This window comes from Annulohypoxylon truncatum, assembly GCF_022578515.1.
Source record: "Annulohypoxylon truncatum strain CBS 140777 unplaced genomic scaffold F4807scaffold_5, whole genome shotgun sequence".
In the NCBI taxonomy this organism is placed as follows: Eukaryota; Fungi; Ascomycota; class Sordariomycetes; order Xylariales; family Hypoxylaceae; genus Annulohypoxylon; species Annulohypoxylon truncatum.
Window position 1 is genome coordinate 985,650 of NW_025953791.1, and position 25,874 is coordinate 1,011,523.

At 51.2% G+C, this 25,874-nt stretch overlaps 8 protein-coding genes across 8 annotated transcripts; 5 read left to right on the forward strand and 3 right to left on the reverse strand.

The window, feature by feature from the left end:
• Positions 1 to 348: 348 nt before the first annotated feature.
• On the reverse strand, positions 349 to 3,305 carry F4807DRAFT_312289 (microtubule associated protein-domain-containing protein). Its single transcript, XM_047995069.1, has 3 exons — positions 2,991 to 3,305; positions 2,664 to 2,931; positions 349 to 2,591 (listed from the first exon to the last, which is right to left on the reverse strand). The coding sequence occupies exons 1-3, from the start codon at positions 3,099 to 3,101 to the stop codon at positions 661 to 663; spliced, it is 2,310 nt and encodes a 769-aa protein (XP_047857649.1). The 5' UTR covers positions 3,102 to 3,305; the 3' UTR covers positions 349 to 660.
• A 1,249-nt stretch (positions 3,306 to 4,554) lies between these two features.
• F4807DRAFT_312305 (uncharacterized protein) lies at positions 4,555 to 6,303 on the forward strand. The gene is made up of 2 exons (XM_047995070.1): positions 4,555 to 5,386; positions 5,451 to 6,303. Exons 1-2 carry the CDS (start codon positions 4,735 to 4,737, stop codon positions 6,176 to 6,178), a joined length of 1,380 nt encoding a protein of 459 aa, XP_047857650.1. The 5' UTR covers positions 4,555 to 4,734; the 3' UTR covers positions 6,179 to 6,303.
• Positions 6,304 to 8,465: 2,162 nt separating this feature from the next.
• F4807DRAFT_312309 (glycoside hydrolase family 18 protein) lies at positions 8,466 to 10,708 on the forward strand. Its single transcript, XM_047995071.1, has 2 exons — positions 8,466 to 8,892; positions 8,971 to 10,708. Exons 1-2 carry the CDS (start codon positions 8,810 to 8,812, stop codon positions 10,289 to 10,291), a joined length of 1,404 nt encoding a protein of 467 aa, XP_047857651.1. The 5' UTR covers positions 8,466 to 8,809; the 3' UTR covers positions 10,292 to 10,708.
• A 202-nt stretch (positions 10,709 to 10,910) lies between these two features.
• F4807DRAFT_312364 (putative short chain oxidoreductase/dehydrogenase) lies at positions 10,911 to 12,044 on the reverse strand. Its single transcript, XM_047995072.1, has 3 exons — positions 11,667 to 12,044; positions 11,426 to 11,607; positions 10,911 to 11,351 (listed from the first exon to the last, which is right to left on the reverse strand). Exons 1-3 carry the CDS (start codon positions 11,957 to 11,959, stop codon positions 10,960 to 10,962), a joined length of 867 nt encoding a protein of 288 aa, XP_047857652.1. The 5' UTR covers positions 11,960 to 12,044; the 3' UTR covers positions 10,911 to 10,959.
• A 768-nt stretch (positions 12,045 to 12,812) lies between these two features.
• On the forward strand, positions 12,813 to 14,947 carry F4807DRAFT_312408 (mitochondrial inheritance component MDM10). The gene has a single exon (XM_047995073.1). It carries the CDS (start codon positions 12,968 to 12,970, stop codon positions 14,369 to 14,371), a length of 1,404 nt encoding a protein of 467 aa, XP_047857653.1. The 5' UTR covers positions 12,813 to 12,967; the 3' UTR covers positions 14,372 to 14,947.
• A 3,147-nt stretch (positions 14,948 to 18,094) lies between these two features.
• F4807DRAFT_457219 (ZIP zinc/iron transport family) lies at positions 18,095 to 19,255 on the forward strand (the record flags this gene model as incomplete). Its single annotated transcript, XM_048001007.1, has 1 exon — positions 18,095 to 19,255. The coding sequence occupies one exon, from the start codon at positions 18,095 to 18,097 to the stop codon at positions 19,253 to 19,255; it is 1,161 nt and encodes a 386-aa protein (XP_047857654.1).
• Positions 19,256 to 20,579: 1,324 nt separating this feature from the next.
• F4807DRAFT_413051 (uncharacterized protein) lies at positions 20,580 to 24,113 on the forward strand. Its single transcript, XM_047996831.1, has 3 exons — positions 20,580 to 20,624; positions 20,882 to 21,413; positions 21,540 to 24,113. The coding sequence occupies exons 2-3, from the start codon at positions 21,185 to 21,187 to the stop codon at positions 23,804 to 23,806; spliced, it is 2,496 nt and encodes an 831-aa protein (XP_047857655.1). The 5' UTR covers positions 20,580 to 20,624; positions 20,882 to 21,184; the 3' UTR covers positions 23,807 to 24,113.
• A 314-nt stretch (positions 24,114 to 24,427) lies between these two features.
• F4807DRAFT_413053 (40S ribosomal protein S19) lies at positions 24,428 to 25,675 on the reverse strand. The gene is made up of 4 exons (XM_047996832.1): positions 25,487 to 25,675; positions 25,179 to 25,242; positions 24,812 to 25,117; positions 24,428 to 24,753 (listed from the first exon to the last, which is right to left on the reverse strand). The coding sequence occupies exons 1-4, from the start codon at positions 25,517 to 25,519 to the stop codon at positions 24,704 to 24,706; spliced, it is 453 nt and encodes a 150-aa protein (XP_047857656.1). The 5' UTR covers positions 25,520 to 25,675; the 3' UTR covers positions 24,428 to 24,703.
• Positions 25,676 to 25,874: the final 199 nt, after the last annotated feature.

Genomic DNA, 25,874 nt, shown 5'->3' on the forward strand with positions numbered 1-25,874 from the left:
TGTACCGACATACCAAAGCACATAGGTTATTCTGCATACGTGCACTGAGACTATGACATTGGGGGCTTGTTTTTAGGCAATTTACCGACTTCAAGTCGGTCTTTGTTTCAGTGATGACGAATTTTACTATTCGCGATCATGTTGGTCAGGGAAATCAGAGTATGAAAAAATCAAGCATGCACATCTCCATCTTGAACGCCTTAATGTACCGACGCCTATTCCGATAATCCGACCCCCCTCCTGCTTGCTGACCTTCCGCCCTCGACCCCTTTCCGATTATGTTCCAACAGAGAGTATGTAATTCCACAGAAAGTTGTCCGAAGCGACCTTGAGCATCTATCAAAACGTCTCAGGTGCTATGTGTTATCGACTGGTTTCAATTGGACGGACGCCCAATTTGTCGAAAGAGGATTCCACCTTAGGGGCCTTGCGGCGGTAGAAATCCTAATGCAATTAAAAACAAATACAGGAAGATAAAGAGAAGAAGTAGTGTGCGGAAATCGAAAGTGTCAAGAACTGACCAAGAACGTTAACGTGAGGGACTTTCGGAAGGGCGCCGTTGATGATGACCGATCGTGAGAGGCATCCAATGAATCGTAACAGAGAATCGCGTAATTTGTCGGAGCTCGTTATCGTCCAGCAGTAAGAACAATTAAATACTTAGTAGGCATCCTCATCTGTCCACTCACTGCCTGAAATGATGCGGTTGCCCTCAGCGTCTACAGCATGCCCAGCATGCATTGCCGGGGGGATACCTCGCTGTCGCTTAGGCTGGTTTGCTTGGGGATGCGGATAGCCGTTCTCGGGCGTAAAGCGCTTTCCTCTCGCAGCTCGTACCTTAGCGTAATATGCATCAGACGCATCCGGCTCAGGCTCGGAATTATCATCGTATGTCTCCCAGTTCTCCGATCCGCTCACGACTGTAGACGTGTTCGAAATCTGTCTAGGTGGAGGCGCTTGAGGATAGGCTGACTGTGCAAGACGCTCATTTTGTATAGGCATCTGCCCATTTTGATGCGGGTGGGACCTCGTGTAAGTCTGATATGAGCTTCGCTCGTATGGGTCATCGTTAAACACCCGGTCATCGTACACATCCTCAGGGTCGACAGCTCGAACAAAGCTACCTGAACCAAGCCCAACGTTGCGGTAAGGGTTGGTCGGCGTCTCCAACTCGGGAGGCGGTCCTAGGTCTCTCATCTTGGGAGGTGGCGCGCGCATGAGCGGGGGGCCGGGGCGCAGGACGCCTTGACCTGCTCGCGATTCAGGTCGGGGTCTCTCAGGCGAGTTGCTACCATGCTTGAGATTTGACAAGGGAACTCGTGCCGGTATCCTAGACGGGCTGCCTTTCAAGTCTTTCAGGTCTTTCGACTCTTTCGATGCATGGCCAGGCCCAGCTCTCTTGATGGTACCATTCCCATTCCCATTCCCGTTCCCGTTCGCTGTCGGCGTCTTCGATCTTGTAATAGTAGCCGCCTTGCTAGTAGTGCTGTTGCCTCGGCTGGGTGGCGCTGCTCTCTGTACGCCCCTATTTGCCGACGGTGGAGGGCCTGCAGGAGTCTTCGATCTAGCACCCGGGGCCTGTGCAGGGGCTTCGGGTTCTAGTAGATCTAGGTACCTTTCTCCGTGAACAAGGAATGGGCGACCGTACTCGTCTTCCCATTTCTCCAGCATTTTAGCAAGCTCCGCGGCGATCTTGGGCAGTTCCTTGGCAATTCTCTTTCGCATCTTCTCCTCTCGCAACAGCTTACCAGGATCTCGTCGTTCTCCCTTCTGGCCGCGCATCATTAGTCGAGACGCATCCTGGCTAGAAGCAGCAAGCTCGTCACGATCGTGGACGAGGGTACGATGTTTCTCGACCAAAGCTAAAGTGGGGGCACGCTGCTCTCGTAGGGTATCTAGTCGAGAGATCTCGCGTTCGTGGGCTTCTAACAACGCATCGCTGTAGACGTCAGAGAAAGCTGGCGTAAATTCGAGCATCTCATCCTCTGAGAAGTACAACGCGTCCCATAACTCTTGGAGCTTGCATCGCGCATCCTCCACGAATAGATGAAGGTTCTGTCTCTTGAGCTCGTTTAATCTTGCCAGTTCGTCTTCGAACTCGTTAATTTGTCGGACGCCGCAACCACGGTTGCTGTTCAAGAACGCCTTACGCTCCGATTCCTCGACACCCAGCTTATTCCATAGTGCTTCGACAGACGCTTTGAGATCCTTCAGGCGCTTCTCACGATTCTTCTTCTCATCCGCTAGCTTATCCTTTTTGCTGCGGAGTCTGGATATATCCTCTTCGTGCAGGCCGAGCTGCTCGGGTGCATCGCGATAGTACTTGACGATCGCCCCGTCGGTCTGTGCTTGGGGCGTGCCCAGTTCTGCCCATAGCTGGATGATGTGTTCTGACAAGGATTTGACGATCGAGACCCGCCGAGTATACTCTTCATACACTCGCGTAAATTCGTCGTCGAGTTCGTTGACATAGGAAGGAGACAGGTCAAAGGTAGGAGGAATAGACTGGTTCTGCCCAGTCGGCGGCAACGCGATCTTAACAAAGGTCGGCTCGAGGTGGGAGGAATAAGACTCGAGTGCCTGGACAAGTTCTAGGAGTAAATTAGCATGGTCCACTCATTGTCGTGGTTCTAGGACCATCTTGCATGTCTAGTTTTACTTACTCTTGACTTGTTCAAATCGCTCGCGATGAAGCTTGCTTATTTGCTTATGCTTCTCCTTTAACATAGGCAGGCATCGTGTGAGCGGGTAAGTGACGCGGAGATCGTCGTCTCCGGTATGGTAGTTACGCTGCGAGTGAGTACCGTCGAGAGAAGCTTCCATCTGACGAATTGTGGTGATAATTCGTTGCGCCTCGTCTACCAAACCCTTCTTCTCAGCCGTCACCTGCTTGACTTGGTTGTTGAGGGTTTCCGAGAGCGCTGCGAAAAGCTGTGTATTGCCCCTATTAGTGCATGCGGATGCGATATGAAATTGTTTATGCTGCTTACCTCGGCCTCCCTAGTTTCGCGATCATGGCTAGTAACACCAATCTCGTCGAATAGGCCATGTAGCTGGCCGATGATGGTGTTAACTTGTTGGGAAAGGTAGCTCGCGTCCATCTTCAAAGCGATGTGGACGAGAGTCAGCTAAGTGTTTGGTGGTGTGTATTCATGGAAGTGTTTTTTTAAAAGAGTTGGTTTGGTTTAATGAGTGGTGGTCAGAGTGACTCGTATTCCGCAGCGCATTGACCCAGCGACCTGTTGAATTGGATGTTCAGAATAATTCTGTGCAAATGCGTAATTGCGTAAATGGGTATATGCGCAAAATGTGTAAATAAATGTGTAAATTGGCGAAAGGCAGCCTAGTGAATGCGGAGTGTCGTCCAAACAAGCTAAAAGCTCGATGAACTCGGTTGACGCATCTCAGGCGATCAATGTAGACGGGTAGAAAGTGTTTCGTGCGTTGTGCATACGCAGCGCCGCCGGGGAAATATTTGCAGGATGCAGAAGTGCGAAGTACAGAAGAGGATCAAGATGCAAGTGATTTCGCAGCTGGCTCGATGATGTGTCTTGACTTTAGAGGATATGTTGAGACGGTGACCAAGAAGCTAAAATGGAGGGGAAAGTGAGGTGCACTAGAGTAGCCTGTCTGGGTAGATCAACAATGAGCGCAGAATATTATTTGTCAGTTGGACCTTCCACCCCTTCCACCCGTGTTGCATTGACAATCACCACGGCAACTGCTCAATTTAGCACTGCTCTGCACTGGTTTAGTCCGTTTAGGAATACTGTACCACTGTAGCTAGCTGCGCTTGGGTTTCAAAACTTTTGCCCCACTGTAAAGCACATGGGTCTCGGGCATTTAGATTCTCGTGGCTCTATCAATAGAGTTCGACCAGCGCCAATCAAAACAAACCTCGATTTCCCAAAAGAGAGCGAATATTCGACATTTGATATGCACATCACGACCAGGCGCAGTACATAAATAAGTACGGATATTTCTTAACAGTTTATAGCTTCCAAACAACGAATACCGTATTACAAGGACTAGTGTAGAATCCCCTATCAGTGGACAAGACCTATGGATTTAAAAGTAAATTTTATTTATTGAATATTGTGGAACTGCAATGGCATGATTTTGGATGGTTAAGCGGTATATTGATTTTACGCCGTCCAAGATGAGAAAGCCTCCCCCAAGTACCCTACTTGAGGATACCATGGATGTCTTGTAATGGGCTCCGACCACCTCCTACTATGTACACCGAGGATTCGGAGTCCCACTTTGCGACCGTCTGGGAGAAAGTGGAGTCACCGAGGACGCGGAACCTGTGCTTTGGAGTAAGGGATCACTTTTTGAACAACAACCCGAGTTTTCCTTTTTCACATCACTAAGTCGGTATTAATATACTCCGCTCTCTGGCTACAGGACATCTTATAATTACACTTTCAAGAGACCTATTTATAGAATTCGGATACCAAACTATGTGTATGTAAGGCGGGGCAGTTAGGCGATACGCCGGATGCCTGAGCAGACCCGGAGCATCATGTCCGCCACCTTACATCCTAACATTGAAAACTTCAGCCTGACCACGGTTGCTCTTACAACTAGCTCACTATAGCACTTCTTCCGGGTCCGAAGTTCGCGCCTCATCAGCTATCACTGCTCAGCTCCTCGAGACCTCTTAATCTGTAGAAGCCAGCCCTTTCAGTTGTCGCTTCTAGGTAATTACCGCCCGTCGCAAGCTACCTCGCCATGGAGCGCGAATCGGGAGCTGTGGCATCGCCTCTAGAGCGCTTGCCACCGGAGCTAATCAGGGCGATTCTCTCCGAGTTAGACAGTCTCGATACCCTTCACTGCGCCGTTCTTAGTTGTCGCGTGCTCTGGTACTGCTTTTCAGGGAACTCATCGGGGATCTCAACTCGTATCGTATTCAACCATCTAGATCCATGTGATGTACGACCCGAAGCACTAGCCGCGTTACAGGCGTCAAGCTTGCCGGGGCCGACAATATCGTTGGTGCGGGAATTCTGTGCGCTCCATCTTAGTAACAGGCATGTGGACTCTGGTATCTCTGTCACGATCGCTGAGGCCGCTGCCATTGCAAAATTGCAGTCTACTGTCTCTAGGCTGGCCGACGAATTTGTCAAGACAAATATACGGAAACTGCCTACTCCAACGCATGGTGAACAAACTTCCCTGTCGCTGGAGCCCTCAAAGTCCGAGAAACGTCGTATTATGCGCGCACTATATGCTATCGAAATATTTTATAACCTCTTCCGTAAGACCACGATGTCTGATGAAGGAGTGGGCCAGTGTATGAACGAGTTTCTCCTCAATTTCGCGCCCTGGGAAATTGAACAAATAGCCTGCGTCCACGAGTTTCTATTCCTTCACATCTCTCCAGGTCAGAGCACCAACATTATCGAAGCCCAATAATGTACTAGTACAGAGCTAATGTTTGCAAGTAGCTTTTGATGATATAGCAGCACACGATGTTCTTTGGGGAGAATTCGAAGTCGAGCCAGCCCAGTGGTTTGGCTCGCCTGATCTTCAGACTGTGCTCTTCCAGGGATTGGTTACTCTGGAGAGTATAGCAAAAGCAAACACCTATACACAGAGGTATGATCTCCTTCACCAGGGGCGCATTCCTCCCACACGGGATCGGACCCTTTACAGAGCCTTGAAAGATATAAACTACGAAGGAATCGACGATAGAGATGCCTCGGTTTCCGGCTACGGAAATTCGCAAGATTACGCTTTCCGAGTCAAGTCGGCCTTCTTCGAAGACCCTGATAATGGCCCGTTCACGATCTGGAAATGGGCTCATGAATCGCAGTCTTTAAGACAGTCCGTCTACCAGAGAGAGAAGGCTCCGCTACGGAAGTGGGGCTACGTTATGTGGGATCGGGATCGGCTCGATGCATGTGGTATTCTCCAGGATAGGTGGCAGCCACCTGTGACCGGCAGATCCCTACCTGACGACCCGCCTAGGGAGATGGATGACGAGAGATGGATCTCCTCCTGGCGAGAAAGGTCGCGAATACATATGGAAGGCGGAAGCGGGTGGTGGGATTTCGGCGATGAGTCGAAGATCGTGTGGGCAAGGCGCAAGGCCGGTGGCGTTGCAAAGGCTCCGGACACACCAAAATCTCTAGACGAGGCTAAGAGGGCCATCCTTGCTCTGCAGCGACATTGATACCATAGTCGGAGCTCGTCGAGGCAGCACGCATCTATTCATAAATCTTCATGAATCTGGCTGCTAATAGCACGTGGCTGAGAATGAGCTGAGCCAAGCTGAGCGAGCAAAGGCAGCACTGGCGCTAGATCCGATTTGGCGGGTAAAAAAGCAACTACGGACACCCGACCGCATCACCGCCGTTTCCATGTTATGTAGGTAGTTCTTGGTCCTGCAAGTGAACTTTAGTCTTGCAGAGATCTCGCGTGTGTGCATGTCTCGGATCTTAACCTTTGTTGTATGCAGACTTACTAAAACACGAGTGTTTGTCAAAACAAATCGATTTTGATCTTGTATCACCATGATAGTTCCTATTGCCGGTCGCCTGAGCAGCAGCCATCGAAGATCAAGGACGACCTTCGATTACTTGGCTGTTATGGCCATCCACTATATGCGGACCTACGTAAATATGCAGTTACCCGGCGCTTGGACCGAGACAACATATATACGCCACCAGGGAGCGACACTTTCGGCCGAGAAACCCCAGGTTATTAATCTCGGAGCAAGAATGAGACATCGACGAACTCGAAAATCGGCAATGTAAACGATATCAAATTCCACTTCTATTAAGTACGCCAATCCCTCATCGATCATATTTGATAAGTCAATCACTTCGATCGTTTGTTAGGTATTTGACTAATCGATTCTGTCTAGGTAGTCAGATATCGATCCCTTTCGCGAATTCAAGAAAAGGGGTAATCATCAGCCCCCTTTTTCTAAATACCTACTATTCCTATTGATAGCTGACTAAAAATGCATCTCAGGAGTCCATCTTAAAACTTGAAAATATCTACCTGTTCAATTTTAACTACAGTTGACGAATGCTGAAGTCGTCGGCCGATTAGCAACCACGGGAAATCCTGATACTTGAAACAAACTTATGCAATATCAATACAACTCTACTACTTCGTTCACATCGCCATAGGAACAGGATCTTTCAGAACGAGCCACGATTGACTTGGAGAGTCTTGATTGAACTTTGAGCCATCAGGTTGGCTTTCGGAGTTACTACCTGTATCAGTCAACTCAAAAACACGAGGTGGGAGGAAGGGATTAACATCCCCTATTATAATTCGTCGAATGATGCTAAGCCTGAAAAGAATCAAGGCATGAAGATGCATGGCATAAAGGGCCACAATTCAAGCTAGATTTTGTCCCCGAGAACGGGCCACCTAGGCCGTCCAAGCAGCTGCCAAGCCAACTTCGGCACTTACCGAAACTACTTGTGATCAACCGCATGGAATCCGGAGCACGGTCGGGAACATAAGAGTGTCGTCAAATATTAACTACCAACGAAAAGGCAGTTGCCGTACTTTGATATTAAGGAGATCGTGTTAGTTGGAATGTTTTGACCGCGAACAGGAGAATTGTCTCTCTGCGACAACTTCGAAATTAAAAAAAAACTAACCGCGACTACTAGGGAGTATGGCATTGATATAGTAGTGTATTGGACGGAGATACCAAGCGACCGGAACCCCGAGCCAAGACAGGCTTTTACTGCGCAGATCTTGGCTAAGGCTGAAAAGATCGCATGGCATAGGCATGTGCTTCTGCCCGTCCCACATCCCACCTACGGTAGGTATCTAGTCTTTCTTTAGGACAGCCAGGGCAGCCATGTTAGCCAGGATATCGCATTACATTGTATATTCCAATTATCCCGACTGTCCCGGACGTACACAGATGTTGTATTCTTCCTTCTAAGAAAGCTTGTCCATGTCATCTATGCAACGTGACGGAGAAAGTTGTATGTACGATACTCTATGGTCGTGCTGAATAGATTGGGTAGGATATGACCAAGAAGGTAGGAGGTAACGAATAAGGAAGTCTGTTAATCTATTGGCTGTTTGCGCCGCCTCGACGCTTTGTTTCACAGTTTCAAGATCAACCAACGGATGGATCCCCATCGATTTTCTGGGGACACAGTTCAAGCCGCTCCACACCCCTTACGCCACTTGTACCTGAACGGCAATTCCCTAGAAGGGTTCCGGGGTCTTAGATGCCCTATGTAATGCCGGATTCGAGGGCATGCGTTGAACTTTGCAGGACCGTTTCGCCTAGTTAATTGGTTTGCTTAGCGTCTCGCATGCAATACGACAGTTACGATGGCTTCTAAGCCGGCTTGTCAGAAGGGCTAGATCTATCGCATGAGTGGTCTCCCCAGATGGCTTGAGCGATCATAATTTCGCAGCAGGGTCAGTACTTGGATAGGGTAGGGTAATTGGCCAACGGACGAACCAACCGCTCTCGTGCATCAAGCCATCCCAAGCCGGTCTCCCCACGTCATTCCCTGTTACTGCTCCATGTCTCCATCCCTATATAGCAGCTCAAGGCTACATCATACATGTACATAGTATACACATACCGGTGAATGACGGGGATCAACATTGGTGCGCCGGTCAGCCAAGTCAGCTCACTCAGTCAGTGACTAGGGACTATGACTTATAAGAACCACAAGGACGTCAAGATGGGCTCGATTCGATTTTACAAAACTAGGGGGACTTATCTTTCCTGGCGGTACCGTTCATTCATTCGCTTCGTTCTTCATATTCTACATTCATTTGACTATCGAGCAAGCTTACCTCTACATTCACTATGAGACCAACCAACATTTTGGCCAGCCTGGCCACGGCAGGGCTCGCCGCCGCACAAATTCGTAACATCGTATACTTCGACCAGTTCGTCTCCCTCTTCCCCTCCCAATCTAGAATCGTATAGGTTGGTTGGTAGGTGGGTCGTCTAACCTTCACTCCCAGATATCACATGTCCATCTTGCCTGGCAAAAACATCACCGCCGGCATAACCCACGTCATCATGGCCTTCGCCAACTCCTCTCTCTTCGCGCCCGAGACGGCCGGCACCTACGAGCCGTTCATGCCCGTCGACTCCGTGCGCGCCATGTTCGACAACGGGACGCAAGTCGGGATCGCGCTGGGCGGCTGGGGCGACACGGCCGGTTTCTCGGCCGGCGCCAAGACGGAGGCCAGCCGGGCCGCGTACGCGAAGAACATCGCCGCCATGGTCGAGGACCTGGGCTTCGACTTCGTGGACATCGACTGGGAGTACCCGGGAGGCAACGGCGCCGACTACAAGCAGATCCCCAACGCGAACAAGACGTCCGAGATCACGACCTTCCCGCAGCTGCTGCACGCTATCAAGGCCGCCATCGCGCCCAAGCAGCTCTCCATCGCCGTGCCCGCCAAGCAGGGCGACCTGATCGCGTACACGCCCGCCAAGGCGCCCGCCATCTGGTCCGCCGTCGACATGGTCAACGTCATGACCTACGACATCATGAACCGCCGCGACACGACGACCAACCACCACACCTCCGTCGTCGGCTCCGCCGACGCCATCCACCGCTACCTCGAGCTCGGCTGCCCCCCCTCCAAGATCAACCTCGGCCTCGCCTACTACGCCAAGTACTTCGAGACCCCCGCCAACGTGACCTGCACCCAGCCCCTCGGCTGCCCCATCGTCAAGGCCGAGAACGACGACGGCAGCGACGCGGGCACGTCTGGTGCCGTGACCTTCGAGAAGGCGAACGTGTTCCCCGCGCCGCCGCCTACGAATCTGAGCGCTACGTCCGACGGCTCGTGCGGCGCCGGCACGGGCTTCACGTGCGCCGGCTTCGCCGACGGCGCGTGCTGCTCGCCGTACGGATACTGCGGGTCGTCCGCCGCGCACTGCGGTGTCGGGTGCCAGTCCGCGTTCGGCACGTGCAGCGGCCCGGACATCAGCGCCGCGTTCCCGAAGGCGCTGGCGAACGGTATCCTCGACGAGCAGCAGGGCGGCATGTGGTACTGGGACGCGGAGAGCCGGCTGTTCTGGACGTGGGACACGGCCGCGCTCATGGAGCGCAAGTTCCGCGAGATCATCGAGCCGATGGCCCTAGGCGGGGTTATGGCCTGGAGCTTGGGCGAGGATAGCGCGGATTGGAGCCATATTACGACGGTGACGAGGATGGCGCAGGGGGTGCAGAATGGGACGGTTGCGGGGACGGAGACGGAGACGAAGAGGGCGGTTCGGAAGCTCAGGGGGAGGATTACGAGACCGCATGGTAGGCAGTGGGCGCATTAAATATCTGCCTAGGTAATAGGTAGGTAGGAAAGGAAAAGCATGATGGGACTAGATTTATGCGTTCGGATGTTTTTTTTCGAGATGCTACGTAGGGTCGGCGTGCTGACCTTTTTCGCTTCGTAATGTATATTGTTCTTTGGGCTAGCTGGCAATGATGACGCTGTGCGGCTGGATTGTGTTATGATGAAAATTGGTCGACTTGGTACCGGGCTATTGTGTAGTGTGTGGTGAAACTGATGAGCTGGCAGCTGGCTAGTTGACATGTCGTATGCCAGGACTGATCTCCTTAGGGGGATATGATGTGTAGGCTATGTGTACCTAGCGTCATACAGTTCAGCCCCGGTTGTACACATAGGTATGTTATTGGAACTATCTTGACCTTGATTGCTACGGGATCTATTTACGCCTCCTAGCTACGTATGAATGTAACCTGGCCTAAGCTAAGGACTGCGTGGCAGGAAAGAGAAGGTTTACTGCAAGGGCTATGGTGCTGCTAAAAAAGTCAACTCATCATCTTCTGATATATATTCAAATATTGAGTAAGTGGAGAGGTATCCCGTATGACCAATAACTATACCCCCTTACAAAAACTCCGATCCCCTTCGTTATCGCCATAACCGCCTCCAACGATCACAACCTTCTCGAATTTCACCACAGACAAGAGTACACTACGTGTAAATACTCATCCACAAATCCTTCCCATCCTTCGCCAGCCCCGCCATCATAGCAGCCCGCTTCTCCACCTCCGAGCCGGTGTCCGCGCCGAGCGGGATCCGGAGGCCGACCTCCTCCTCCTTGCCGGCGAAAACCCCCGTCCGGTCCACCGCCTCGACGATCCGCTGCGCGACCTTGGCCGGTGGGGCGGCTTGGCTGAGGTACTCGGGCGACTTCACGATTTCGCGGGTATAGTGCACCGCGGTGCCTTCGTAGGCCGAGCCTAGGGGTACCTGGACGCCGGTCCCCGACGGGTCGGCGAATTCGGTGGCTGTCGCCCCGGGTTCGATGAGAAGGGTGCGGATGTTGAATGTGGTTAGTTCGGCTTGGAGGGCTTCGGTGGCGGCTATGAGCGGTTAGTAAGATATATGCCGATATACCTGAATAGGTACTTATGTAGGTAGCTGGTGCTCCACTGACCTTCCAGAGCAAACTTCGACGCGGAGTAGATGCCGAAGCCGGGGGCAGGGTTTACGCCCAGTGAACTGCTGATGTTGACGATGGTTCCCGAGCGACGCGATCTCATGGACGGCAACGCAGCTTGAATTGTGCGAAGGGAGCCGACAAAGTTGGTTTTGAAGATGCCGTCGATCTGATCAACGCTGCCAACTGTGTTAGGGTGTTGTTCTTGGAACTCTCCTGAAAGGATTGGTATACATACCTTGTGTCCTCGATACTTCCATGCATGCCGTATCCGGCGTTGTTGATAAGGACGTCGATATGTCCGTGTTCAGCTACGACGGACTGGACTTTGGACTCAACGTCCTCGGCAGCTACGTCGAGCTGTAACCAGGTTCCGCCAAGAGCCTCGATTTCTGCCAAAGCGGTACCGAGTTTAGCCTTGCTTCGGTAGCACGCGACGACTTTATGCCCAGCCTTCAGGGCAGTTTTGGTGAGTTCGAGACCGAGGCCACGGGATGCCCCTGTGATGAGCCAGACTTGAGTTTCAGCCATGATGTTTGAAGAGTTTAGGCAAGTATGAATTTATGATTTAATTTTGGATCTGAGAGTGAATTCTTTGTACGATGGATGAACATTCTCTTGAAATATCGTTCTGACTACTAGTTTATATGTTGTTCAACAAGCCCCTATACTGCCTGGGCGCTTAGAAATCCGACAGTCTCTCTTTCGACCACGAATACATGCCAATCTTTAGTTACGCATCCTCAAAGATGCCTAGAAAGCCATCTATCCCACTCAAAATGCTGGCATAGTCTCCATAGGGAGGCTATCGTGAGTCACTGCCCGTACCCGGGACCCGGGCGCCCGAAAGGAAGATAACAGTATCCGGGTCTACGCCGCTATTGTCAAATTAGGTAATAAATTTATGCTGAACATCATGCTGAGTGTTATGTTGAATGGTTATCGGTGTGACTTTAGTCCCGATATAAGACGGCGATATATGTCTGCTGCGCCTGCTCCGTACATGTTTTATCCCGATAGTAGAGCGGACTAGCTGAGAAGGCCAAGTTGAGAATCCTGCGGGTTCCCGCGGGTTCCGCCCAGGTACAGATCACTGCCGGAGATAACGTCAGCTTGTTGGAGATATTTGGCCAAAGAGCCTCGGACTGGAACCATAGTATGGAATCATTGTGTTGAGGTAGATATCTAGAGCCTTCAATGTTGGTCCTTCGAAGATTAGCTTTAATCATTCATAAATCGAATATGCAAAGTGAGGAATAAGACAGTATTGGGTAAGAATAACAGATTATGTAATATTATCCGGTTGGTTGGGTTCGTTCGGATAAATATCGGTAAATCACATATGCCTTGATTAAAGTCTTAAGCTTCTTTTGTGCAGAGCTTCAATAATTAATGCATGCGCATCGTTGTCACGATCAAAAATCACCAAGCACCAAACCTCAATATCCACCCCACAACACCTCACCTAATGCACATTCGGTAGCACTGCCCTATACCTAGCTTGCCTCCCGCCGGCTAGCTGGGTATGCGCCGACGACAATGCGCGAGTTCATGGACTATATCCAGTCCGCCTTCTACGCTGCCACCGGCTGGAACCGCGACAATAGCTACTCCTCGCTCAACGCCACCTCCGATGCTCTTCTGAACTTCCCTACGCCTCGTGGCCTTCGCCTCACACTCTCCTCTCTCGCAACACCCCAGTTTGCAACTTCCTACCAGCTTGGCAGTGTGGGCATTGTGGATGGTTCTATATCGTACCTGTACTCGACGGTACCCCTCAGCAATGCTATTGCTCAGAGCGAGAAGATACCCCTGCCTGATCTCCTGAGGAGTTATCGCCCACTTGCGGAGTTGCCCCAGAGGACGAGAGGATTAGGCGGAAAGCTGATCAAAGATACGGTTTCCTATGGGAGGCTCTACTTGCCGGCGTCGATGCTGGAGGCGCTGGTGGTTAGGAGGGTTTCGCCTACGCTACAGTTGCAGCTGAGCGCCGTGTCGAGTGAGACGCTGCGGAATGGGGGTACCATCTTGGGTATGGCACAATACGACGAGGGTCGCTATGCGGTAGAGGGTCTTGCATCGACTGATGGTGGATTACTCGGAGTGCGCGGACTGTACAATTTCGGCGGTGATGTTGGACACCTGAACACGCCGGTTCAACTGGTAGCAGCTAATGGCAACGGAACGGGAAACGGCGAGCGAGAACGGATTTATGGTCGGTTCAGTACAGGCGCTGAACTATATTACGGAACATTGAACAAATCCGGCGGGATGAGTTTCGGTGCACGGTTCGCGACGCTGCCTACGCATAAAGGCACCCCTCTTACGGCGACTATGACTATCAACCCGCTGATGGGAAATATCAGCTGGAGCTACGCCGTCATGGCTGGGAGTTACTGCTCTCTCGCCTCGAAGATGGATTTTAACGTCTACAGCTACGAAAGCGATTGGGTGGTCGGCATGGAACTCTGGAGGAAGAGAGGATCTTGGTCTATCAACGAAGAATTAGACCAGGTACCGGCACCGGCACCAATTAGCGCTACGTCTGATGCTACGTCTGATGCTACGTCTGACAGGAGTTTCCAAGCGAAAATGGAATGGAGATTAGACGACACCCTCCCCAGTCCACCTCTAAACACGGGTGAGGTCGTGGCGTCGCCGAAAGAAGCAATCCAGAACCAGCCAAAGAAGAAGAAGGAAAGGAGTTTCCAAGCTAAGTTGGAGTGGCGGCTGGATGATCCAGATGTGGACCCGCCGGCCAATGAAGAAGACGAAGAGTACTCGGGCGTCCTGAAGGCGCGCCTAGATCAGCACTTACGAGTCGGTCTTTTGTGGGAGGGCCGAGTCAAGTCTTTGCTTTTTAGCCTTGGCAGTAGCATCGACCTAAGGCGTCTCGACTCGCCTTTTCGCACTTTGGGAATGGAAGTACAGTTCTCGTCGTGATGACCGAGAAGATGATTGACGACAAATGCAAACCTCGATCCCTTAGTGGGTTGTAGTCACGAAACCCTCGCAAAACGCCGCACCTGCATCGTTTGTCAAACTCGAATTGGAGATATATCATTGACCGATTGTAGAGTCATTTACGGTCGCATCGTCTGCTCCATCGGTGGCACAGTCCACTCGCGGTGATATTGGTCCTCCCGATATATTCCGCATATCCAAAAGAGTCGTTGAATTGACAATAAATGAAATTTGACGACAGGCAGGCGCGTCGAGTTAATATGTCATATTACCATGGGCAATGCTGCCATTCGGTGAGCCAGGGGGCTTGGACACCTTGATACCAGTTGTGTAGGTACATATCTGCCCTGGCTTGCATATTGGTGCGACCGGACTCGTAATGACCCCAAAGGCGGCCTCACCCTACGAATAGCCCTGCGACTAACACTTGCAAGGCGATTTGAGAGTACCTAGTTGATATAAGTTGGACCACGCGGAGGAGCGCCGCTCTAGGATCTCAGCATCCAGCATAATGTCCTCTTGCCGCAAGGGTAGCTACTCCCTACTACAGACATAAATCCGAGCCTCGTCTGACCTGTCATTTGGTTCATGACTATCGCATGATAGCCTTATCACTGGCGCCTAGAAAAGGGCCGCCTAAGAAGAAACTTGCTTGAACTACCCACCTGTACCGTATATGGCAAGCTGCTCGAAGTTGTTGGTCTTGGGTAAAACAACCGCATAAAAACGTTTATGCAGTTGGGGGCAGGTTTGGATGTACATAATGTGCCTTATAAGTAGACTCTACGTCTACACACATAAAATCAGGATCATTGACCAGAAATTCCTCTTGCCCTCACTCTCTCAATCATAATGTTGTGCCTTGTAAATTGTCAATCGAAAACCAAATATATATGTCGTAAAGGAGGGGTCATGCACGCCGAGACTTGGACGTAAAGGTGAGGTTCAGCTGGGACGGTCGGTACGTACTGGAGGCTGAGAACCTTGAGGGCCAGCCAAGCCCAGCTGAGTTAAGCGTAAAGATGGAGAACCTTGATGGGCGGGCTAATGCACCGACATGGGGTTTGAAAACGCCTAGCCGCGGTCCCAACCGACGTATCACAGCACCCTGAATTCTGATAGAGGGGGGATTATTCATGTCAGCAGGTGGTGGATATGTATTGGTACATAATCCTGCATGTAAGTAATAGTTAAATCAGAAGGAACTTTTCCGATTTTTGTGTAAGAGGGTCTATAATAGATGGACGAAGTGTTAAAGTGTCACCGAAGAGAGCGCGATTTGAGGGCATTGAGGCCTAAATATCTCAGGCGGACGATGCAGTTTGGTCGCGATTTCAACGTTCGTACCAACGTCGGTTTCCATACTTGTGATCTCGGTCTAATCTAATCTGTTAGACAGCCCTGGAGCGTCGCGAACTGAGATATGTTGCAACATTACGTAGTTCATATGGGGTAGTAGACGTTATTTTTACCTTTTATCACACGACAGCCAAGCCATGTGAACGCAATACCCGGGTGTCACGTTGCCCACGAAAGTAACTGGGAAATGCTTATTTCATGTAATGGTAAATTGATTAAATTGGAGAATACAAGATGCTTTATATGGGATAATGTTCAAAAAGGAAATCTGCAAGAAGGGTTGGCATAAACAAATCTGCTTTGGTTTACCGATGATGAAGCTTCATGTTGATCCAGGAAATATCAATTGATCAGATGGATAAACTACACAACTGTTAAGTAGGTATCAAGTAAAGTTGAGGAGTACTTATACTCCACCGGTAATCCCTGTCCACCGATCAGCCAATGATTGGCCAATAAAGCGAAGATCCTTGTTCCCATTTCCGAGGAAGGAATGGCCGCCCGATTATATGGTTCCAGTCTAAGCCGTTCTAAGCAATCTTGGGCCAGAGCCCAGCGGAGAGGGACTAGAAGGACCAACCACTTTGCTGACAATTATTTCAACTTGGTGCGGTTGTGGTTGCAAGTCCGGTATTGTTTTTGGCCATCAAGGTCCTCACTTTTACCGTGATCATGACATTCTGCGACGTTTGTCTCTCTTTAGCTCGCCTAGTTTTTCTCAGTGCCTCTCCTACTCCCTCTTCAAATCCCTCGTCTGATTTTTCCTTCCTCCCAGGCCCTTGGATGTGCCCACTCTACTGGAGCGTTCCCGCACACAAAGTAACCGTACCGTTACCTTTTTACTTTTAATAGACAAGCTGAACAAATTAAATTCCATAATGAAGCTTAGAGATAAAGGGTGTTATGTCATTTCCGTCATTCTGCCCTATCGTCTGCCCTGGTTCGGTCTGTATACTTTGTGTAATTATTTGTAACATGTATAACATTCGTAACCTTGGGCCATCCATTCATATAGAGGCGTCGGGGCGTCTAACCTTGAACTCACCCTCCTTGTCTAGAACCCTGGATTTCTTCAGCTAATCTGAAGCCACCATACTTCCCGTCCTTTAACTTTTCCACGCTACGCTAGTTACTTACCTAACCTTGTTGTAGCCTTCAACTCGCCGCCATCGTCCCCAAGGATCTAGCCTCTAATCCGGTTGTCGTGTCTGTGGGGCTTACGGTCTTCGCCGTGGTTCTCGTCGTAGTCTTTGCTGTGGTCTTCGTCAAAGAGCTCACCTATCCTTCACGGGCTTTGCTAGTCTTTGCCGTGTTCGCCGTGGTTCTCGCCGAATACTTGGTTTTCGACGCCGTCTTCTCACCCTCACACGCGGGTACCTGCCACGGATAGGATCTACGTGGATTCCAATAAAAGTGTATTCTTGGATCACTCCCGCTCTCTGCAGGATCGTACATCTTTCCGGAACCTTCAGCAAGATCTTCTAGAAAGCTACGAAGCGTGGAGAATAATCTACCTATAGAAACTTATCCATTTCACGTTGTAAAACGCGCATCTATTTTCTCCCACACCAACACCAACGTTATTATCACCATTGTTGGTGCCATCCGCCAAAACAATCCATTTCTTTATCCTTTAGAAGAAGGACTATTTATTCTACGAGACTGGTACTCGTATCCGTAAGGCCTGGGTTTTTCTCCTCAAAGGGGAGGGATAGGAAGCATCAATATCATCCACCTCCAGTGCTTCAACAGGTAAGACGCATTTTCTTATCATCAGCCCATTCCCCAACTTGGGGTTTTTACTATTTCCGCCCTCACTTGTTCATCACGATTTAGCATGGAAACCCATGAATTTGGGTACGTAACAAGCTTTTCCTGCGCATGGTATTAGGTTGACGGCGTAAAGCCATCAAGGTTCCCTTTCGCGTGAGCCTTCTCCGATTAGTGGCTCTAGTTCCATGTAAAATCCCACTTCCTTTCCCATAAGGAGATTGTTCTTCTTCATTCAAGGACATATTACCAAGTTAGGACATACACCTTGTTGGGACATTCCTTTATTCTTGAACAATCTCACCGAACCCTCCCTACCAATTTTCTGCGGCTGCAAGGACAAGAATTTTTATACCTGCATCTTCCCGCTCTTACATACCCGCTAATTCTATTCTTTAGCCTTGGGACGTTACGAAAAGTTCTGAACCAATATTCATCTGGAGTCCTCCTTGCGCTCTCGACAATCTTCTAGCGTCTAGTTAGAAAAAGGTCAACTACAAGGATCTTCATCACTATCGTACTTATCCTTACGCGAAACTACCTCTATTGACTTGGTCGTCGAAGCCTTTCAAGATGTCCCTCTTACATCAGGTCTTGGGCGCGGCCCTACGAGCCCGACAGGACGATGCGTCCGATGCCCCTGAGGCAGGATCCAGTGTAACAGTGGATTGTGATACCGGCAACGATTACGACGGACGAATGGGCCTGCGAATTTCCGCCATTTTCGTCATCCTCGTCGGTTCGCTTATCGGCGCCGTCTTACCCATCTGGCTGGGACGCAGCTCAAGAATGAGGGTAAACGGAACGGCATTCTTCATTGCCAAGTACTTCGGTTCGGGAGTCATCATTGGGACAGCTTTCATGCACCTCCTATCGCCCGCGTTCGACGCCTTGAATTCGCCATGCCTTCCTGATGGGCCTATTACCAGCTACGACTGGGCGGCAGGTATCTGCCTCATGACCGTCTTTACCATGTTTACCATTGAACTACTCGCCAGCCGCTTCGACTTCTTCGGACATAACCACGGTAACGACGCTAAGGCCATCGACCACTCCGTGGATGCCCTTGGAAATGGCGCTCAAGGTACTCCCATGGCCGACCGCGACATTGAAGCCGGCTCCGCTACTAAGGAGAGCGCAGGCGGTATGAACGGACTGCCCACAGACGTTAGTTACCCGCCTGGCGGTGACGACCACCTTGGTCACCAGCGCGAGCACCACGAGAACGATAACCACGCCGTGTTTGCCGCGCAGATGACCGGCCTCTTTATCCTTGAATTTGGTGTTGTATTTCACAGCATCTTCATTGGTCTTACGCTGGCTGTCGCCGGAGACGAATTCACCGTCCTGTACATCGTCCTCGTCTTCCACCAGACCTTCGAGGGCCTCGGTCTCGGCTCCCGACTCGCATCCGCAACGTGGCCTAGTTCGAAGTGGTGGATGCCGTACGTTCTGGGACTGGGTTATGCGCTCAGCACTCCGATCTCTATCGCCATCGGCCTGGGTGTGCGCGCGACTCTTCAACCCGGAAGCCCCAAGACTTTGATTATCAACGGCGTATTCGACTCTATCAGCGCTGGTATCCTTATCTACACTGGATTGGTCGAGCTCCTCGCCCACGAGTTCATGTTCAACGAGTACATGCGCAACGCCGGCCTCAAGGTCCAACTCGCTGCGCTTGGATGCGTGGCGCTGGGTTGTGGATTGATGGCCGTGTTGGCCAAGTGGGCTTAAATTTAAGCCTACCTAACGAACGGAATCGAACCGAGCCGAACCGAACGAAGAGAGAGAAAGAAGGAATTTGACGGTTCGGTAATCTAGATGATTACTCCAAGGGCATAAGGACATATGGATCCTAATCTCGACTTGAAATCAGCATAGAATCTTGCTATTGCTCTGCTTTACTAGTTGATATGGGGGAAATGGAATATCTCATAACGGAATGAGATAAAACAATGAATCGAATTAGGATGGAACGATACGACAACGGTTATCGATATCCCGGCACATTACAAGGGCGCTTTGCATATATGGGATATCACATCTATCACATCTCGATTCCTACCCAGCTCTTTTTTTTTAAATACTTTTTACGGATTTTTCTCGAAGTCTGACCGGGATCAGATTTTTTTCGAGCTATCAAACAATCAGATGGGTTACGTACATACAACGAATGGGTGTATGTACCGTGCTTATGGGGAATGGAAAGGATATCCCATCTGGAATTTCTGCAATATTTGCACGGCCTTGGCGCACGAATGGTTGCATGAGAGGGACTCGGACTGGCTATATAGAATGGGTCGCTTGAGCTAATACATTTCTGCTGTTGCTATATTTTGTTCCTGGTGTTTCTGATGCGTGATGTGATTGATCATTAGGTATAGGGAAGTTCATGATATAGCCGCCGTCTACCTAGGGGTGCTTGTCGAGAGTTCTTGTAGACGGCAGCTGTGTGGCTTCCATTGACGTTAACGTGGCATGTCCGGTGAGTGTGTCGTTCGTACTGTGAGCCCCCCTACCCCCCCGATCCAGGTTCCTCGAGAATATGACTTGTGATAGAAATTCGAAGCTCTGACACTTTTTGCTTTTTTTTTTCTTACGCCCCCGCACGCCACCGGATAGTTGCCTGGCTCATCCTGCTCGCCTCGAAGAGCTGCTTGCCCGTCTTTCACGCACGGTATGCTTCTAGTTAGCTGGAAAAGCAAGAGGCTGGCTGGGCCCTATGGCTCATCCTTGATACTGTACCTACCCCGTGAATTGTGTGTTCATGTTTTGGGAGCATGGTGAAGAAGGCGTTTTGTAGGTGTGCGTCTTCTGGGTAGTCTGTTAAGCCCGTTGCTAGCATTATAAGGTGTGGGTGAGCTGTGAGTCGAGGTTCTTATTGCCAGGTAGGTAGGTAGGGTTGATAGTCATGCAGGTATCCTTTCCGTCCTCGAGCACAGACGGGAACGGCGTAATCATCCCCTACCTCCCGCTCACTGGACTATAAGTGTTTTCGTCTGCCTAGTTTGCTTATATACTACAAAGCTACCTGTCTTCTCACCTAAACTCTTCTCTTCTCACTTGACAACCTAGGAGTAGTCTGGGAATATCATCATCTCTAGTAAGCGTTGATCCTCTTCTTACGTGTATCTTGTAATAAGATCTCTATGTGCCTTCTTGGATATATATTGAGTAGATTCCTGTTAAGAATCTGAGCCATCCCCGAACGATACTTGTTACCATTATTTAACGTCGTAGTCGAAGGCGTTCCCCCTTGACTGTAATCGCCCCGTTTAAGACTCGTCTCCTTATTCACTCTCATGCTACCTTGAAAAAGTAGGATTCAAGACTTTCACCGCATCGACTAACATATAATAGTATACTTAGATTTCACCCACAAATATGGACGATAACCTCTATCTCCCCGCCGACCCCGAACTCGGCTTAAGACCTATTCACCGGGCATGCCTTAGGGGTGACTTCGAAGCCGTCGTTAAGCTAGCTTGCCAACCGGGCATCATCGATGCACCGACCGAACCTCAGAACGGGGTGAAACGGGGACTTCGTGAAACACCTATGTGGGTGGAGTGACACCATCTCCTTACTACATACATACCGCAATGTGGGACTCTCCAGCATAGACGGTGCTAATCCGTGCCCTGCAGCAAGCTCGCGGCGCTCATGGGCCATGTCGATATAGTATGGTTCCTCGTCGAGCAGGGCGCTGCCCTGACCCACGATCGCGTCCTCGCCTCGTCGTATACGGGAAACGAAGGTCTCGCGGCACGCCGGAGGGACTTCTTCCTCAACACAGTTGGAATCGGCCGAGAGCACCCCGATGCTGAGAATACGCGCAAGATCATCTTCGACATCCTGTCTTCACCTGGTCGTAGGAGCGTCGTTCGAGCTAGTGAGTAAACCCGAGTTTCTCAGGCGTTGGCGTCTCCAAGAAGCCATGATATACAACCTTGAGTTTGTTAGATAGTCAGTTATTGTAAGGAATTTATCTTACTAACTAACCCCCTTTCTTTTACAGTGCGCGGCCCGCGCTCTGACCTCGGGTTCCCGGACTACAAGCTGGCGAAGCAAGGGCGGGACATTGTGGTCTTCGCGCCCGTGCTGCGGATCCGGTCCGACATCCCGCTCGACCGCAGCAAGACGATCGGTATCATCACGTCCAAGGCCGCCTCGGGTGACATCCTGATGTCGGCGCACAGCGGTTTCCGGGCCGGCGGCGACCGCCACGACAAGTGCCTCGACACGAACCAGTGGAACTACGTCGCGCTCCACCACATCGCGAAGCTGCTCAAGTTCCACTTCCCGGGCAACAAGCACGACAACGGCCCGAAGAAGCTGGAGGACGACATACATAGGGGGCGCGCCCACGCCGGACACGTCGAGGTTTTGCTGGCGGCGTGGTACGCGGTGGAACTGACTAATAAGCAGAGGTTGGCGGCGAATGGCGGACAGGGGAAGATGAGTTTGGACTGGTGCCTTGCGAATTTGCATACACTGAAGCACGCGACGCTGGGACAGGCGCGGTCCGCGGTCATCATGATCGACTCGCAGCCTTGTGCCACGTGCCTCAAGTTCATCAATTACCTCTTCCAATACACGGGCGTACACTTTTCCGTGAAGGGAGCCGTGGGCATAGGCCCGACATTAGCCACCAAGGACGAGAGAACCGGTGTTAGGCTTGATACTTTCGGGGACGTGTTTCTGGAGCAGGATATTGACGGGGCGGATGATTATGAGGAGTCGGCTTATCTTGACACTGAGATTGAGACAGTGTTGGAAACTCCTATAGCTCAGGGGGTTCCGGGTGGTATCCGGGATACTATCGAGGGTAATGGGGACGAGGAGGATGATGCCATGAGCGTCCACGCACAAGCGCAAGCGGCAAGTGAAGCATTCGCAAGGATATCGAGCTTCTCACCGGCAAACATGGATACCGAAAATGTGCCCATGACGACTCCTGCTCCGGAACCCGTCACGCCCCAACGCGCCGCTCCCTTCACGCCACTGCGGCCGCGCATGCGATGGGGCGTGCCGGATTCTGGTCCTCGATCTAAGAGAGGAGATCCGTTTGGCAACATCCCCTCTCGCAGACCCGCGAACCCGGACGAGCTGATAGCCGAGTACAAGAAGAAGACGCCGGTGTGGACTTGGCCGGGGTACGATTCAGCGGAGCCATCGTTTGTTCCGTTTTGCCAACCTCCTCGTGTCTCCCGTGGTATCCTCGGTTCCCCGATGCCGCTTGCGCTACCAGGGGCTGCTGGCCGTACGTTAGTTACGGATGGCAATATGCCCATTAAAGATATAAATGGCGACTCGGCCATCGTCATGGATGAAGGAGGTACGGGAGAAGGCCCTGTGACAGGGGAAGATCCGATCATCGTCGACATGGTAAACGACGACGTCTCATATCCGTCTCCGCCCAGGAGCTGCCTTATCCGCGACACGTTCGCCGCGTTCGACGCCCAAGTCAAGAACCACTTCGGGGACACCCCGACGCTGACGGGCCAAAAACGGGCGGCCTTCTCGTACAGCAGCTTCCAACCGATCCCTAACCCGGCTCGTCAGAAGGCCAAAGAAATGGCCAGGAACCTTAACACGGCCATGGAAGAACCTCCACTCCAGCCTCCATCACGGGCACGCGTAGACCAAATCCACTCCGAAACTCCCATGCAGCTTAACTCCCCGGATGATGAGGAGGGCTACGTCCACGTACCCGACCTCTTCCCGCTTTCCCCATCCCCACAACCCCAACCCCTGTCACAGCAATCGCAACCCTTCTCACCATCCTCACAGCCACCCTCCCAACCACAACAACCCCTCCTCTCGCAAAACGGCTCGCGCTACTACGCCGCAGCTCTACTAATGGGCGCCGAATCGCCGGACCCCACGCCCTGTCCAATGCCAGTTCCGACTTCAGCTCCAAACTTACCCCCGTCTCCCGCGCCAACAACCACACCCTCAAACTCAACCACAACCGCGATCCTAACTCCAGCTGCAACCCCCGTCCCCATCCCTGCCCCCAAAACCAACCCAAAGCCGGCGGCCCCGGGTCCGCTGAACTTCCAACGATGGCGCTTCGAGCCGCATCCGCATCCGCAGCCGCGGCCGCGGTCGCGGAAGCCGTGGCTGGCGGAGCAGCAGCAGCAGCAAGAGGTGGTCTCGAAGCACTTCTCCGGGCCGCGGCTGGCATGGCATCAACAGGGGCTCGTCTCCTTCCCGGAGGTGACGGGGATGGGGAACGGGGTGGGGCAAGAAAGGCGGGACGGGGCTGGGAGGAAGGGTTAGGATCCCGGTTCGGTTTATCTATGAGGGGTATATGGTTTTAGGGGTTTGATGCTGGAAGTTGAATGAGAATGTGGGATTTGGCTGGTGATATAAGGGTATTAGGGGAATGGGAGGTAAGCTAAGTTAAGGTAAGGTAAGAAAGTAAAGAGCAGAGATACGACATGCCTGGAAGGTGGAAGGGATGTAAGGGGGCGGGATGTTTGCTGTGGACTACGATAAGGAGTCAGGGGGAGTCGGGGATAAAAATGTAAAATGGTGAGAGCAACCACATTCATTATAAATGCCAGATAGTACTCGTCTGTTGCAGTCATTCATTCAATCATTTATTCGTTTCTACAAACTGTAGTATGAGAAAAGGATAACTCTCATAAAAAGTATATGAAAAAGATGGGAGGGAGCAAAAAAGAACCCACAAAGCTCAGTTAAACGAACCTCGATTTGGGAGTCAGGGGGCTTGTCACGAAAAAGTTTCTGGCTGGAAGCTGTCAACGTCGGTTCGCTGTTGTCGAATGTCACCCACTCATCAGTTAGAGATATAGCTGCCGCACCTACCCAGGCAACAGCCCGGATTTTAACCATTGTCAAGATACACGGGTACATACCTCTACGGTCACGTATATATATGTGTATGGACATATTGATATGGATGTGCTTGAGCCTTCATGTTGCGGCATTATCTACACACACACCCACCCACATCCACACCCAGGTAGGTATGTAGCGCCCGAAACGATAGCCCAGATAGATAGTCACTTAAGTTAAACTCTGATTTGTCATGGGGAAATGCGAATGCAAAATTCGCCAATCAATTCATTCAGCCAGCCATTTTCAGACGCCGTGCCCAGAGACCTATGCTACCTAGACCATAGTAGAATCATTCCCGCATGGTATCATCATTTATTCCTCATCTTCCTCCTCGTCAGCCTCAGCGGTGGTCTGGGCAATTCCTATAGGAAGTTAGTTTATGTTGTAAAAGAGACTAGAACGGGTTGGGATAAAACATACGGTCCAGATCTCGCTGGCCGGACTGGGTGATGCGGCGGCCACCGGTCTCCTCGTCCTGCTCGAGGACACCGATCTTCTCCAGAGCCTGGAGGATTCGGCGGTCGACAGCACCGGAGCCGTCGACGTGCTTGGAGGGGCGAGTACCCCGGTTCTTGGCGGTACCGTGAACCTTGCGGAGACGGCCAACACCGACGGTCTTGCGTAGGTAGACGTGGCGGGCGACACTGGCGGCACGGACGTAGAACCAGTCAATGTTCTGAGGGGGGAGTTCGCGCGAAGGGCCGGTCTTGACGGTATCAACCCAACCTGGACAATCGAATCAGTATTGATGTTTTGGAATGGTTAATGGAGAGGAGATAAAACTTACCGGGAATGGGCAGCTTGCCCTGTCGCTTCAAGAAGCCGGCATACGCGTTGATGAACTTTTGCGCCTACATTATCCGAAAACCCATCAGCAAATATTCCGTCATCAGAAGTCTTGCGACTCCCTCGCGCCTGCTCTCAAGAATTTCCCATTGCTAGCATCAAGTCTCGCTGCTGCTGCTTCCGGTGGGTATATTTCTCGATTGACGATATCTCTCTGCTTCGTGCTCGTGAATGAACGCCGACTTCGAAGTTGCACAGTTCATTCACGGCGGCGCATGCAAACTACATGTGAAAGGTGAAGAAACCTACATCAACATCGCGAACGGAAACACCGCCAGTCATTTTTGCGGTATTGGATTTGTTTTTGTCGGTGGAAGGTGTATGGAGGTTCGGTTGATTTCGTCGCGCAAGAAGTTGGCTGTGTGCGGTAGAGAGGTGTGAGGTTTGAAATTTTGGGAGAAATTGATTTGGTAGTAATTCTGACGAGTTGGATGTGGGGCACTAAGATCTGTGGTTAAGATAAGCTGATTAGGGCAGACTCTTCCATTTTGGAAAAATAGACGATTCAGTGAGTGGACCGTGCACAGGATCCACACGGTCCTCCACCTCAACCCGACGCTGCGGATCCGTTGGCTTTGGGGAAACCCCTATCCCGAATCTCACTGTACCTGAATTATCAGGGTTAAATGAAATATGA